Here is a 14422-nt window from a genome sequence, read left to right as displayed (position 1 = left end):
TTTGTATCCAGGGAGTTTAAAACTGAAAACTGACAATCTGTTTGTTCATTTGGCGACGCAGCTGTGAAGTTGAGTTCTTTCCTTCAAATCTGTCTGTTGCACTAGGAAAGAAAGCCAAACAAAAGCAAATAGGGTCTAAACTTGTAAGTTAGCTGGAGAGAGAAGGAGGGAGGACCTTGCTCAATTTCTTAGCTATTTGCTCTGAGTTCTGCTGAGCAAAAACACACAAAGGAGATGGCTTACCTTGTGACCGCTTTCCCCAACTGCCAGTCACTTGAACACAATTGTATATTTTAGTGCTAACTTGATTAGCTCATTGTCTTCAAAGCTATAATAAAGCAGGCTCCTGTTGTTGATGCAATAGCCTTAACGGCTTGAAATTGATTACATCATGTGACAGCTTTGACACTTTGTTAAAAGAACACGAGATGAGAGATCTTGTGACACAGTAATAGTGTCCCGACCTCTGACGCCAGGAGGCATGAATTTGAATCTTACTTGCTCCAGAACAAAAGATCTGCTATCTTTCACCATCCTGGGGGTGGTGGGGAGGAGGTTATTGTCATTGGGTTTTGTATCGTTCTCATCAAGGTGGGAATGTACAATGTTTCGTGGTGCAAATTGAGTTTGCTAATCTTGAGCTGTGCATTGTTTGGTCACATTAGTCTTTAAGTTTAAAAGTATGTCTTCTGGAAACTTCAATTTATAGTTCCATCTTGCAGATTAAAAATTATTAATTTGACTCAAGTATGTCATCATGACAGGAAATAAGTAGATGCTGTCCACTGGTAGAAAAATTAATAACCAGAGGACACCAATATAAAGCAACTGAAGCAGTAACGGGGAGGTTGCAAGTTGAACTAGAATGCACAGTCTGGAGTAGCGATGGGAGTAGATTCGACAATGGCTTTCAAAAGAGAATGGGATAAATACATACAGCTCATTTGAGAAATTATGAATGACTAAAGCAAAGCTTATGTGAATTTCTAAACAAACAAAACTAAAGTAGTGATTTTTCTCAAATTTCATAGTTATTTTTGACAGCATTTGTATACATTTCACTTTTTGGTTAGTTTTCAGCTCTGTGCCAAGTTGTTGGTGGGCTCCTTCTTGACAGTGACCTCAGGCTTTCTGACAAGATTTACCAACACATCAAGCTTCACAATTTTTTGTGGACTGAAGTGCTCATTAGAGTCCTCTACAGCAAAATTCTTCCAACTTCAAAATATTCTTGCCCTTGTATTGGCTGTGGACCAATCTTGTCCATGTCTGACCACATGCAGCTTTCATTGGTGCGCTATATCCTCAGTTACAACAATATCAGTTTTTGAGTTAGCAGCTGCCAATCCAGGCATAGATATATTCTAATCATCCTGTTCAAGGATGCCTGAGCTTCATGAGGTCTTAGAGCAGTAAACGCCAGGGAGGCCTCCAAAGAGAAGTGAGTGGGGCAGGTCCTGTGAAGAGAGCCTGGTCAGTGTGGAAGGCAGGATAGGAGTCTTTCAGTAGGGATGTCCCTTGCTATATTGGAGCCCTCCATAGGGCACAGAATCCCTGATCAGAAGAAACCATGCACTCCCACAGAGACTCAGTTAGACCATCACAGTGTACTTTGTGCACTATGGCCATCCCCCTACTACTGATAGCATTACACCATTACGACCTTTAATTGAACATTTAAACATCTTGTTCACTTTGGGATGAAAGGAATTCTTTTCTGACATTCAAGGGAGTGGGAAGAAGAGAGAAACAAGAAGATGATTGGACTCTCCATCTTGTACCTCCTCGTCCAGTTTCATCACCACTCCACTAGTGCTTCTATATGTGTGCCAGGGTTGTGGAAAGAGTCATTTTAAATCCTCTTGCACATGCATTATGCCAATCAAAATCACGTTTCATGTTGGCTGAAACATGAAATCATTTAGCAGTCAACAGATCCAGGTTCATCATATCACCATCCTGCTGTCAAACTGCAGCAAATCCCCTTTTATTTAGCCTTCTGTCCCTCACCCTCCCTCTGGCTTAATGAGGGTTTGCATTGTCCTTTAACAGGCTTTGAACATAAATTATTCCAATTGGAAACATGGGTGATTTACTCATGGTTGTTATTAAATTTGAAAAAGAACTCAGGTGATTTGGTGATAGGGAAGAAAGTTCAGTTGGGTGTAAGAGCACTTTTCGATATAAATAAAGAAAATAAAATCAAACCGCAGCAAGACATGGACCATATGCGTTCATACAACTCAAGTGTAAGGCAATGACCATTTTCAGTGAGGGAGAATCTAACCTAATATCGTCTTGACATTCAAATGCATTTCTTAACGTCCTACTATCAGCATCCTGTTGTTACCATTAACCAGAAATGGAACTAGATCAGCAACTTAAATACTAAGGCTGCAACAGCAAGTAAGGGTTTAGGTTGAGACCCTGACATCAGGGTAAAATGCAGGCAGGGTGTTGAAGGTAGTATATGAGCATAGAAAGAAGATTGGCTAACTGATAGAAAACAGAAAATTGGGGTGGAGGTGGTATTTTCAGGATGGCAGCCTGTACCTAGAGGAGTGCCACAGGGATCGATACTGGGGCCACAATTATTTACAATACATAGTCATGACTTGGATGGGGAAAGTGAATGAACTATAACCAAGTTTGTGGATGATACAAAACTAGGTGGAAAGGTAAGCGATGAGGGTGACAGAGTCTAGAGAGGGATAAAACAGGTTAAACAAGTGAGCAAAAACTTGGCAGAGGGAATATCATGTAGGAAAATGTGAAGTTATGCACTTTGGCAGGAAGAACAGAAGAACTGAATATTATTTTAATTGAGAAAGTTTGCAGAAAGCTACAGAACATCGGGATTAGGGAGCCCTCATGCATGAATCACAAAAAGCTAGTATCTGAGTTCAGCAGGTAATAGGGAAGGGAAATAGAATGTTGGCCTTTATTCCAAAAGGGAGTTAAGTTTAAAGGTATGGAGGTTTTAGTATATAATGCATTAATCAGACTACAGTTAGAATCCTGTGAACAGATTTAGGTCCCTTGTTTAAGATATACTGACATTGGAGGTTGTCCAGAGAATGCTCACTAGGCTGTTACTGGATATGGAAGGACTGTCTTATGAGGAGAGGTTGAGTAGTTTGGGCCTATACCCATTTGAGTTATGAAGAATGAAAAGTGACCTTATCGAAATACATAAGATTCTTAGGCGACTTAACAGGGTAGATGCAGATAGGTTGGTTTCCTCCTGTAGGAGATTCAGGATAAGAGGGATTAATAAGAGGTCACACATTTAAGACAGAGGTGAGGAGGAATTTCATTGAAGGTAGTGAATCTGTGAAATTCTTTACTGCAGAGGACCATTGAGGATAGCCTAAATAAAAACCAAAAGAACTGTGGATGCTGTAAATCAGTAACAAAAACAGAAGTTGCTGGAAAAGTTCAGCAGATCCGGCAGCATCTGTGAAGAAAAAATCAGAGTTAACGTTTCAGGTCTGGAGACCCTTCCTCAGAACTGAACAAAACTTAACTCTGATATTTTCTTCATTGAGGATAAGTTGTTGCAATGCATTGGAAGCAGTCACTTGACAGTGATTTTGCCTGAACTGATCAAAGAATGAACGTGTCTCAGCTTCCAATTAATGACACTGGATGGGTTCTCTAATTTGGAGGATCAATAGGAGTCCCTGCAACATGGAAGAAATTTCAATCTACCTCCCCCTTATGATACCCTCCCAGTAGGCTGACTGGAAAATTCCAGGTGACTTCTGATAATCGTCTTCCATTGACCATTAAATTATCCAAACAAGCCAGTCACACCAAGGTGATCTTCAGTAAAATTATTCTCCTGGCAACCTCTGTTCTCATTCCCATATCACAGCAAAAATCATGTCTTTGGTGTTCCGTGGTAAGTGACTCACATCCAGACTTTTCAAAATTCTTCTACCTTCTGCCAAGTAGAAGTCAAAGTCAAAATGGAATGCTTTTCACTTGCCATGTTCGGGGCAGCTCCAACAACACTCAAATCTTGACACAATTCAAGGGCAATCTCGATTAGTACCCAATCTGCTACTTTAGAAATTCACTCCCTCAACCAATGTTACAATGTGGCTGCAGTCTGTTCCCATCTGCAAAATGCATTGCAACAAATTGCCAAGACTCCTTTGACAGCACCTCCCAAAGATCTGATATCTACCAAATGAATAACCTACTGATTGTCAACATTAAGTAGCTTTTTCTAATGTGTACTTGACATCATTTAAGATTAAAGGAAAGGTAATTACCAAAGTTCCTGTAAGATGATGGCTATTTCTACTAAATTCTACTATATACCTAAATTGTTATACAGGACATATAGCTTAAAGGGCACCATTCTGCAAACACAGGACAAGGTGAAGAGGGAGGTCTCCATAACTTTCACAGCCAGTATGGAGATTGAAGCATTAAGATTTAAGTTTTAAGTTTTCAAAAAAAAATGTTCTGGCTTCCTACCACACCTAACAATTTTATTACATGTATAATGAGATAACGGCCAATTCTAGTGTCCTATAAATGTGTTATTCAAGTTCTTTTTTACAACCATCATATAACTAAATCATGTTTTGTTTTACAGTGTAAAATTTTCCATTGCTGAGGAATGGCAGTCAAAGTATGGGATTGTAACTTGCTTCCTCAGTTTATTTGGGGAATAAAATGTTTTATATGGCAACTAGGATTGTTACTGAAAACAATTTTAAGAGAGACCAATATTTCGTTGGCAAGTAGTGGAAGGGCTTAAGATATTATGAGGCTTAACTGATGCAAGAGAAAACACCATCGCTCCACTCTTCACATCACCCTTTTTTTGGTAGATATTTTCATAACCAACCTGTTCAGAAATATTGTTATACACCTCTGAAACAAGTGGGACTTGAACCCAGGCTTTCCAATTCAGATTTAGGGACAGTACTGCTGCACCAAATGAGTCTCCCTAAGTACATGGTTTGACCTGTAGCTGTTTTGATCAACTTGTCTATGGATATTATCACACACCTCCAGAGCTGCTGGGATTCAAGCCTTATAATCCAGCTAATTAAGACCACCATTAACCAGGAATCAAGTTATACCTGATGGTGTGTATGCCTGTCTTCTGTAGCTACGTTGGCACTTGACTGGTTGTGGAGAAACAGGTTGTGGTGTCTGCCAATACATTAGAGAGCTTCTTTAACCAGTCGGCACTGCAGAGACTGGAGCATATGATTGAGTCAGAAAACCTTGATTTAATTGATAAATTCCCTTTTTGTTTGAATTAGTTTGACCACTCAGACTGGTGATCTTATAAAAAGGGTACTTCTACTCAACTTATTTGGCTTGGTGGCATTGGTCTTAAGAATTCAATTAAAATAATTAGATTCTTACTAATAACTCATGGTATCAAGTGATTTAGCTTCATTATTAAAGGTTTAATGTGATTGGTTTTTCAGTTGTATAATATTCTTAAACTCCTGTAAGTCCAGATAAAATAAACAAGACTCAAAACAGAACATGGAAAGTATTGTATAATTCAGGGAAACCAAAGTCAACTCCTTTTATCCAAACTGAGTGCAGACAAATACTAGCCATTTTATTAATGTGCCATCAAGTCAGGTCAATTATAAAAATATACCTCAACTCTGCAAATTGCTTTTTTTTGTCTACCACACATCAGTCTGGTGACATAATGTGTCCATTGCGTCACGTGAGACAATTGTCAGATGTTACAAAGGGTTAGAAATATTTTTTCGGTAGTTACTATCCATCCTAAAATTGTCCTGTTTTCGTTAATTAACCAATCTTTTATTTTTTTTATTGACTATGTTTAAAGTGACGAATGTTAAGAATTTCGTACCGGACATAAGTACATCAATTGCCATTGATTCTAATCGAGTACAGTTCGGAGGCATTCAGGTTTTCTGATGAATGTTATGTTCTTCCCGATTTACTTGTTCCAGCAATCTTTAATAGTTCTGGAATCCTATTTGGTTTTCCGGATTGCCAACTGCACACGTTTCAGGCACTTTGCTGTGTAGTTGCATCGGGTATTATGAAAAGATTATTCTCCATGTTTTAAGATGTATCTCAGTCGCCGCAGCAGTGTGATTATCGGTTTGGTTTATTTTTGTCCGTTCGAGACTTTTTTTTAAAGAAATGACTCAATGAACTATCCTCTCAGAACGATTCGTACTTTGAATTAAGCACGAAATGCTATTAGAATGTGAGTTTAATCTAGATTTATCAAATCAGTAGTTTGAAGGAAAATATCCTGGTTAGTTTTCACAGAAATTAAACACACGTGGAGTATGTAACGATCTCACCCCCTGAGCCTCTCCGTGAAACACTCAATTCTTTTTGAACATGCGCTCATATACAGTCAATGACTTCACAGGAAACCAGGTAACTTCATACTGACACCATATTTTACATTGCCATTTTGGTCTTTTAAATGGTACAGTAGACGGGATGGCAATAGAGGTCCTACGCTGCTTAATTTCAATTTTACCCCAAGTTAAAGGTTCAAGTAGAGCATTCTCCGAACCACAATAATTGATCAGTGAACTAGTAAACGAAAAAATTGATGACCCAACAAGTTTATTTCTCCAAGTGATTACGTAAACCAGACAATTGCTGGTTAATCATTACACAAGTTAACAGAGATTTTTAAACTTGCACAACTTCGAGAAATAACACGCTACTGCCTGTGAAAGAATGATCGGAACCCTTGAGTGTGTGCTGTTGGGAGTGAAGACGCTGAGACTTGCTGCTGGTGTTTTGAGGTGACATCACGTTGTTTCTTTCTAACTGCACAGCAAACAAGCGGGATGTCTCTCTCTCTGGCACACGTCAAGGGCAAGGCAGCTCACTTCCACCAGGGGTTGTGTGCGTCACTCCACCGCGTCACGTGACAGCCGCCGCGTCATCCCCATTCACAAAAGTCCTCCATAAAAAGGCGGTTCGGAGATAGAGGCGCCAGAGGAAGGGGGAAAGCAAGCAGCAGCAGGACTGTCACAAAACTCTAGGAAGCGACGGAGCTGGCTTCTTGAGTATCAACTGTCTACATCAGCAATTATGGTCATGATGGAAATCTCTAGTATTAGCAATGAAACTCTTGGGCAGCTTCTGAAGGAAGATTCCTCGAAATGTTTGTTGCTGGACTGCCGATCCTTCTTCGCCTTCAACGCTTCGCATGTCGTGAATTCGCTTAACGTCCGCTTTAGCACCATAGTTAAACGAAGGGCGAAAGGGACAATGGGGCTTGAACACATCGTTCCAAATGAAGAGTCCCGCAAGAATTTAGTATCTGGTCTTTATTCTGTAGTTGTTGTGTTTGATGAAAGGACTTTCGAGTTTGATCTACTCAAAAAGGACAGCACTGTACTCCTGGCAGTTAATACGTTGTGCCGAGAATCCTATGGGGCAAGGATTGTTTTTCTCCGAGGTGAGTGTAAAAAAACTCACCCTCCCGTAAACATGATACTCATGTAGAGTATACTCTAGAGTGATACTCATGTTTACCCAAACCATTCGTTATCTGGAACGAAATCTCAAACAGCGGTTGATTGTTCAGACACACAATCCTAGTGTGTGTGAATCTGATGATTCTGTAGAGCTTCGCGTTATAAAAAGTTGTTTACATCATTCAACGAATTATAAGTTTGAATAAATACGATGTTCTTTCCCGTGTGTATAGTTCATTAGTGTACGACAGTAAATGTGAAATTAGACCTGTGAACTAACCAGGTCTGCATTCTGTTTGATTTCAGGTGGCTACGATGCGTTTTCCTCGGAATATCCAGAGTTTTGCACTAAACCTTCGCCTCCGTCAGGATTATCTTTACCTCTAAGTGCCAGCAGCAACCCCAACAGTGCAGAGTCGAGTTGCAGTTCCTGCGAGACTCCCTTATATGATCAGGTCAGTTAACAACATATACTATTTGCATCACAGTTGTGGAGCAGCAGTTGCTTTACGCAACACTTCCACTTAAAGTGAATCATTTTAAGGTAAGCTCATTTGGATTCTGCCGAATGACGAATTTAGCCTCAATTTACATTGACGCCTCAAAAATAGTCAGTTATTGGAAGAGTTCGCTTCCCGCAATGTCGAGAAATCGGATGAAGTGGTGTAAGCTTTTACTTGAAAGCTGACAGCTGATGTTTTCTCTTCTCCGTAGGGCGGGCCTGTCGAAATCCTCCCTTTCCTCTACCTCGGAAGTGCCTATCATGCGTCAAGAAAGGACATGTTGGATGCCTTGGGGATCACAGCTCTCATCAACGTCTCTGCCAATTGTCCGAACCATTTTGAGGAGCATTATCAGTACAAGTGCATTCCTGTGGAGGACAGTCACAAAGCGGACATCAGCTCCTGGTTCATTGAGGCCATTGAATTCATCGGTGAGTTCATGTTCAGTTACGCTGTAAACATTTTAGCTCAGCAAGAAGGAGTTCTCAAACTTAGACTTTCAAACTAAAGGCTAACACCTATCAGAATCGTGTAACCTGTTAAAATACTTAGCACCAGCATTGTTCTGCCAAGGTGATGGAATTTGACCTTAGCATTATAATTTAGTTCCCTTTTTAATCAGACCATTCATTCTAAAATCTTTAACATTCTAGTCAGGCACATTTATTTATGGTAATTCCAATTAGTAAAATCCTATTCTCAATTTAAAACGTAAACTGTATATAGTCGTAAGTGTTTAAAATCTAGTTCCATGTACTAAATCAGATCTGTTGTTTCTTCCCAGACTCTGTGAAGAATACTGGCGGCAGGGTATTTGTACACTGCCAAGCTGGCATCTCTCGATCTGCCACCATTTGCCTGGCTTATCTCATGAGGGCGAACCGGGTGAAGTTGGACGAAGCGTTTGAGTTCGTGAAACAGCGCAGGAGCGTCATTTCCCCCAATTTCAGCTTCATGGGACAGCTCTTGCAGTTTGAGTCTCAAGTTTTAACCCCTTCGTGCGCTACCGAGGCGGCCAGTCCTTCAAATAACCCCCCGGGCGCTTCCACACGGTTCGTCTTCAACTTTCCTGTCTCCATGCCTGTCCGTCCGGCGGCTAATTCCCTCAACTTTCTGCAGAGTCCAATCACCACGTCTCCAACCTACTGACACGGAAAGGACTGACTTTGGGACTAAACCAAGTACAATAAGCTGAAAGGTTGTGTTCACATTTTGTTTTTCAATGTACAGAAACCTATCCACGATTTCCAGATCAGAAGTTCTTGATTTTAAAGAACGCAATACCTCAACCAGACCTTTGCACTGTGTCACATTCTGAAAACTGTCTGGGGAGGATGCAACTGGCGTTTTAGCACTTTTTTTATACATTTCTTAAAATATTTGACGGAACTGTAAGTGGTAACAGTTTATACTGACTGTCGGTTTGATAATTTATACAATTATTTATTTACGTAATGACTATTTTGTACGAATCCAATAAACTTTTTTTTAATATAACTTTGATGCTTGCCCCGGCGCGTTGATTCTGCATTTAACCCCTACCAGGTTTAACTCCCATCACCACTGGAATCAGCAAGTTCTTTTCCCAAGATTCTATCATTTTTCCCCCGAAAACTTCACCTGGTAAAGCATGTAGCAGTTCATAAAACCGAAAGAACTGCGGATGCTGTAAATCAGGAGCAAAAACAGAAGTTGCTGGAAAAACTCAGCAGGTCTAGCAGCATCTATGAAGAAAAAATTCAGAGTTAACTTTTCGGTTCTGGTGACCCTTCCTCAGAACAGAGGAAGGGCCACCGGGCCTGAAACTTTAACTCTGATTTTTTTTTTCACAGATGCTGCTAGACCTGATGTAGCAGTTCATCTCTGTTCACTCTTCACTCTGCCATTTTATTGCTTTTTCTACGTGGTTGCACAGATTATTAAAAAGATTTGGCTTCAGTTAGGATCACTGATCGCTCCAGTGCTGCATTACTATGGAATTTGGCGAATAACTAAATACAAAATATTTATAAACTTATGCAGCAACACATCCGAATGCTTAATACCGTTGATCGGTAAGGTCAGTGAACTGCCAGGATTCTCCAGTTGTATTATACCCATGCAGGACAAGCCAATTTCAAAGTAAACCTTAACTTCCATGCTGCATAAGCAATGGAGGTGTTAAGTCTGAATTTAATCTTTCTGACACATCTTTCTTCCACCATCCCCCACCCCTACCTATGCAAATATTCTTTCATGTTTTAGAAGTGGGGATGATTAATTAGTGCACATTTCTGCTGAGGTTTAATTTTCAATGAATATAACAGAATCGAGTATGATAAATTCCATGGGGAACAGTCTGTCGTTGACTAGGGTAGCCCTATCTCAAGCATGTGTGTATATTAATTTCGACAACGTCTGTAGTTTCACTGGGATTATTTAGAAACTTGGAGGATCTTTAAATATCTCATTTTTACGTAATCCAGCCAGTTGTTCCAATATCTTCAAACATGCTGCTAGGGGGAATTAGCTACAAATCATGGTCCACCATAACTCCAGACTTGCCCTTTCATTATGTTTACACGAACTAGTTTAATTTCATAGTGCCCTGTCTATTAAGTACAAAAATATATTTTTGATTGTGCAGTCTTAGTCTTACCACCAATAACAGAAACAGCCGTACACAGTCCTCTTTTAAGACTGGTTCTGTTAAAATGTAGTTCTGTTTGAAGTGCTATTTTATCCGGAACATACATTTAGGCGATGCTGGGCATTTAGTGAGGCTGAATTTGGGACTGAATGGAGGGATAGATTATTCCTAGGCATAGCTTCTGAAAAAGTTATGGAGAAATGAGAAGCCATTCTCTCTTGCTGATTACTACACCAATAAACCAGAGAATGAGTTCAAGTTCCATAATGGTAATTTCAGAATTTTAATAAAATTGTAATAAATTACCATTATCGGACAAAATTGACCAATAAGCCTTTCTTTTTTAATTGTCTAATTCATGTCGATTAGGAAATTGATTCTACATTCCAAACAGTTTAGTCTGCATTTATCTCAAATTCAGATGGTGAATACTTTTGGAAGTGATCTAGGAAGTCACTCAGTTGTAAAAGGGTAACAAAGCACGGACAAAAATGGTCAGATTGACAGTGTGACCCACACCCTGCAAATGAATACAAAAAGTTAACAATATTTCCTCATTTGGATCTGAAACAGCTGCATACATCCTGTATCCCTTTATAAAATAACACATGCCCAGAACACTCAGGATATAAGAGTTATAAACTCTTTAAATTTGGAAGATATTTCCATTGCCGTAATTAAAAACACGGCAAAAAAAAGAACAGTTTGTCCTATTCAGCTGAAATAATGTGTGAACATATGCAATCCCTATATGCACGGTCCTGCAGTTGCAAATCTCAAGCCAAGTAAACAAACTGAAACGAAATCTCAACCAAGAACCTATCCTAAATGTTTCATAATGACGGTGTGCTTGGATCAAAAGTAAAGATTAGCGAAGTTTTATTTGTCTTGGCGCAAGTTGAATCGTAGATCAATAACGTTGCTAAGTAACGAGGAGGAGTTGTTCCTCCGAAGTGTATGACTGGTTGTGTCTCCATGGGAACCATAGGGAGTTTCCTGAATCGCACAAGGAAGCTGCGCGTCACTGTTTGTTCTTGGCCACCAGCCCGGCTCCTGCTCAGGCAATGTTTATACAGCATGGCTCCAAGTCTCGTAACAAAATGCTACTTTATAGGAACATATCATCCGGGAATCAGTGTGTAAAAATTATCCCTCACATTCTTTTGAACACATACTCTCATTTGTCTGTACATACAGATGCAGACCCACCTTAATGTAGGAGTAAGGAGCCGGAGTAGATCATTCGGCCCTTCGACCCTGGTTTTCCATTCAATAATATAATGGCTGATCTGGTTGTGGTATCAATCCCAGTTTGTTGGAGTCTGTTCCCCAATGGCCCTTGAGTCGCTTACCTATCAAATTCAGTCTTGAGTAAATTCAGTGACCCAGCTCCCGCTGCTCTCTTTGAAGGGAATTCCACAAGCTCACAACTCTCTGACAGAGAAAGCCCTAATCTCGGTCTTCAAATTTCCCAGTTATAAATATTTTTCTGTGTATTACCCCTCATCTGCATGGTAAAAATTCTTGGAAGTTGACCGTGCTTAAATTCAAATAATCTCGCTCAGTTTGAAGGAAGCGATTATAAGACATCGGCTAAATGTTCACTTGTGATGATGAACAACTTTGACGAGATGTATTTTAGGATTACGTGCATAACCGGAAAAACGAGTTTTAGAATTAGCTAGCTGCCTCTAGTTCTGAAGAAAGGTCATTGAAGTGGTGGAGGCTGGTACAATTACAACATTTAAAAGACATCTGAATGGGTTTATGAATAGGAAGCTTTTAGAGAGAAATGGGCCAAGTGCTGGCAAGTGGGACTACACTAATTTAAGATATCTGGTCGGCATTGACGAGTTGGACCGAAAAGTCTGTTTCCGCGCTGTACATCTCTGGAATTTACAGCTAGAGGTTAAGTGTCTTCTCTCTCCAGACTGCCAGACTTGCTGAGTTTCTCCAGCAAGTTCTGTTTTTATTTCTTTCAGATCTTTCAGTTCTTTGTTTTATTTTAGTTTTAAAGTCAGTGGTCTAAAGAAGAATAATAAAATGAGAGTAAATGCGCCCTGTTTATTCGCATATGTAATTCACTCTCTTGGTAAACTTGATTTATTCAGCAGATCTCATTCTTATTGATTAATTTGAAATAAGGACGAAGGATTTCACTTCAATTAAATATGAATTTCGGTGACAATAAGACAACTGGCCGGCTGCACTCCACAAACATGTACAGAAAACGTGTCTTTTTAAAACACACACACGCACAGACACGAATAAGATCTGCTGGAAGATAGCTGCTGGTCAGCTGTTCAGGATCGTTTCACTTTTCAGATGACTGGTGGGATAAATGATCCCGAACCATTCTCCGAAGGGTCACCTTAGAAAGGAACTAACCCCAGCCTCCAGTCAGGTGCTATTTTTGATTGGGCTCCCTTCTTGTTCTATTATGGAAGATCGCCGTAGCCGCTCTTGAAAGCAGGCGTATGGCCAGCGGCGCTGTCACTCAGGGACTTTCCATGACAAGAGCAAGTGGGCAGCCCAGCCGTCTGAGAGGCGTTCACACGACAAGAGCGCACTGACGTTGTTGCTGGAGAGAGAGAACAGCGAGGCCTCAGAGGCACCGCGTTCCGCTCATTCCTCAGGATGTGTCCCGCACGTTCCCACTGCAGATGTCCCGCCGGAGGTCACGCCGGATGTACTGTACTTCTATAATTAGAAACATTGATGGATCGAATTGCAAGTGAAGCATTTCAATTTTTTTTCACAGACTGAAATAGCTTTCAGCGGATGGATTTTACATCCTGTTCTCAGTATCGGGATATCTCACTCTCTGCACTTCGCCTCTGTGCAGATAGGGAACTTCCGCCGGCATTTGGCTGGTAGATAACGTAACCATTCCGGCTTCAGCACCATTTTTAAACGAAACGCTGAAGCTGCATTTTTTTTCTCCTCTCTTCCCTATTCTCCTGAAAACACTGTAATTTGTGTCTGAGCCAACACTTGGGTATTACAATTAAAACAACTGGTTGGTATACAGAGTAATTTGTCAAAATATTAGTTTTGATAATATGCAAACTCTCACATTCCATGGTGTTTTTAATCAGATTAATACGGGACATGGATACCGTATTTTTTAAGATATCATGGATAGGAAGCGGTGGTTATATTTAGCGGAAATAGGCCCACTTTCTGTTCAAATCCTTTATTTCCGATAACTAACAGCAAGATTAAACGATTGTTCCAATCCTAGGAATATGGGGATGTGCTATAGTGTTACGAGCTGTTGAGAACGACAGAATTAAAGTATTACATTAAGTTGCAGAGTAAATCAGAACATCCGTGATTGCAGATAAATAATTTCTTAGAAATGTGAGCAGCGCCGGATGAACGACGAACAATCGTCTTATTTTATCGGTACCAAACTGTCATGGAAACTATTGTAGCGGGTTCCAAATGCTCTCCGCTTGTTGATCTGTCTCTCTCTCCGACCAAGCCCGAAAGTATGTTCCAAACAGTTATCTTTACAAGCGAAAATTGGAATTAAAATCAAAGGGGGGATAACACAAGATGTTGATATAGGCTTGGATTGAAATTCAGGCCCAATACTTGAAATAAAATATTAAGGCATTCATTATTAATATTCAATTGATAACCTATTAATTTTCGAAAAAGCTTTGTTATGCATTCAAATGCCTTACTTATAAGTCATGCTTGAGAAATAAAACGATATAGCATATTTTTCTGTGAACTTTCAAATTCAGAGTTAAAACAAAGACAATTCTTTGATCTGGAAGCTAGAATATCTGTTGTCTAAGTGGCAGCTAATC

The 14422-nt window shown here is 40.0% G+C and overlaps 1 protein-coding gene across 1 annotated transcript; it reads left to right on the top strand.

Moving 5' to 3' along the window:
* Positions 1-6958: 6958 nt before the first annotated feature.
* dusp1 (dual specificity phosphatase 1) lies at positions 6959-9469 on the top strand. Its single transcript, XM_020513832.2, has 4 exons — positions 6959-7450; positions 7776-7924; positions 8184-8403; positions 8757-9469. The coding sequence occupies exons 1-4, from the start codon at positions 7081-7083 to the stop codon at positions 9119-9121; spliced, it is 1104 nt and encodes a 367-aa protein (XP_020369421.1). The 5' UTR covers positions 6959-7080; the 3' UTR covers positions 9122-9469.
* Positions 9470-14422: the final 4953 nt, after the last annotated feature.

Source organism: Rhincodon typus, chromosome 12 (genome assembly GCF_021869965.1).
Source record: "Rhincodon typus isolate 14 chromosome 12, sRhiTyp1.1, whole genome shotgun sequence".
Classification (NCBI taxonomy): Eukaryota; Metazoa; Chordata; class Chondrichthyes; order Orectolobiformes; family Rhincodontidae; genus Rhincodon; species Rhincodon typus.
Note: the sequence above shows the minus strand (reverse complement) of the source record. Positions and strands in the feature narration are given on the sequence as shown.

What these genes read in the sequence shown, in the direction of transcription:
- dusp1 (XM_020513832.2), top strand. Translation starts at nt 7,081, where the DNA reads ATGGTCATGATGGAAATCTCTAGTATTAGCAATGAAACTCTTGGGCAG. An exon ending in AAGGATTGTTTTTCTCCGAG is followed by an intron (nt 7,451 to 7,775) that starts GTGAGTGTAAAA and finishes GTTTGATTTCAG; the next exon opens with GTGGCTACGATGCGTTTTCC. An exon ending in TGAGGCCATTGAATTCATCG is followed by an intron (nt 8,404 to 8,756) that starts GTGAGTTCATGT and finishes GTTTCTTCCCAG; the next exon opens with ACTCTGTGAAGAATACTGGC.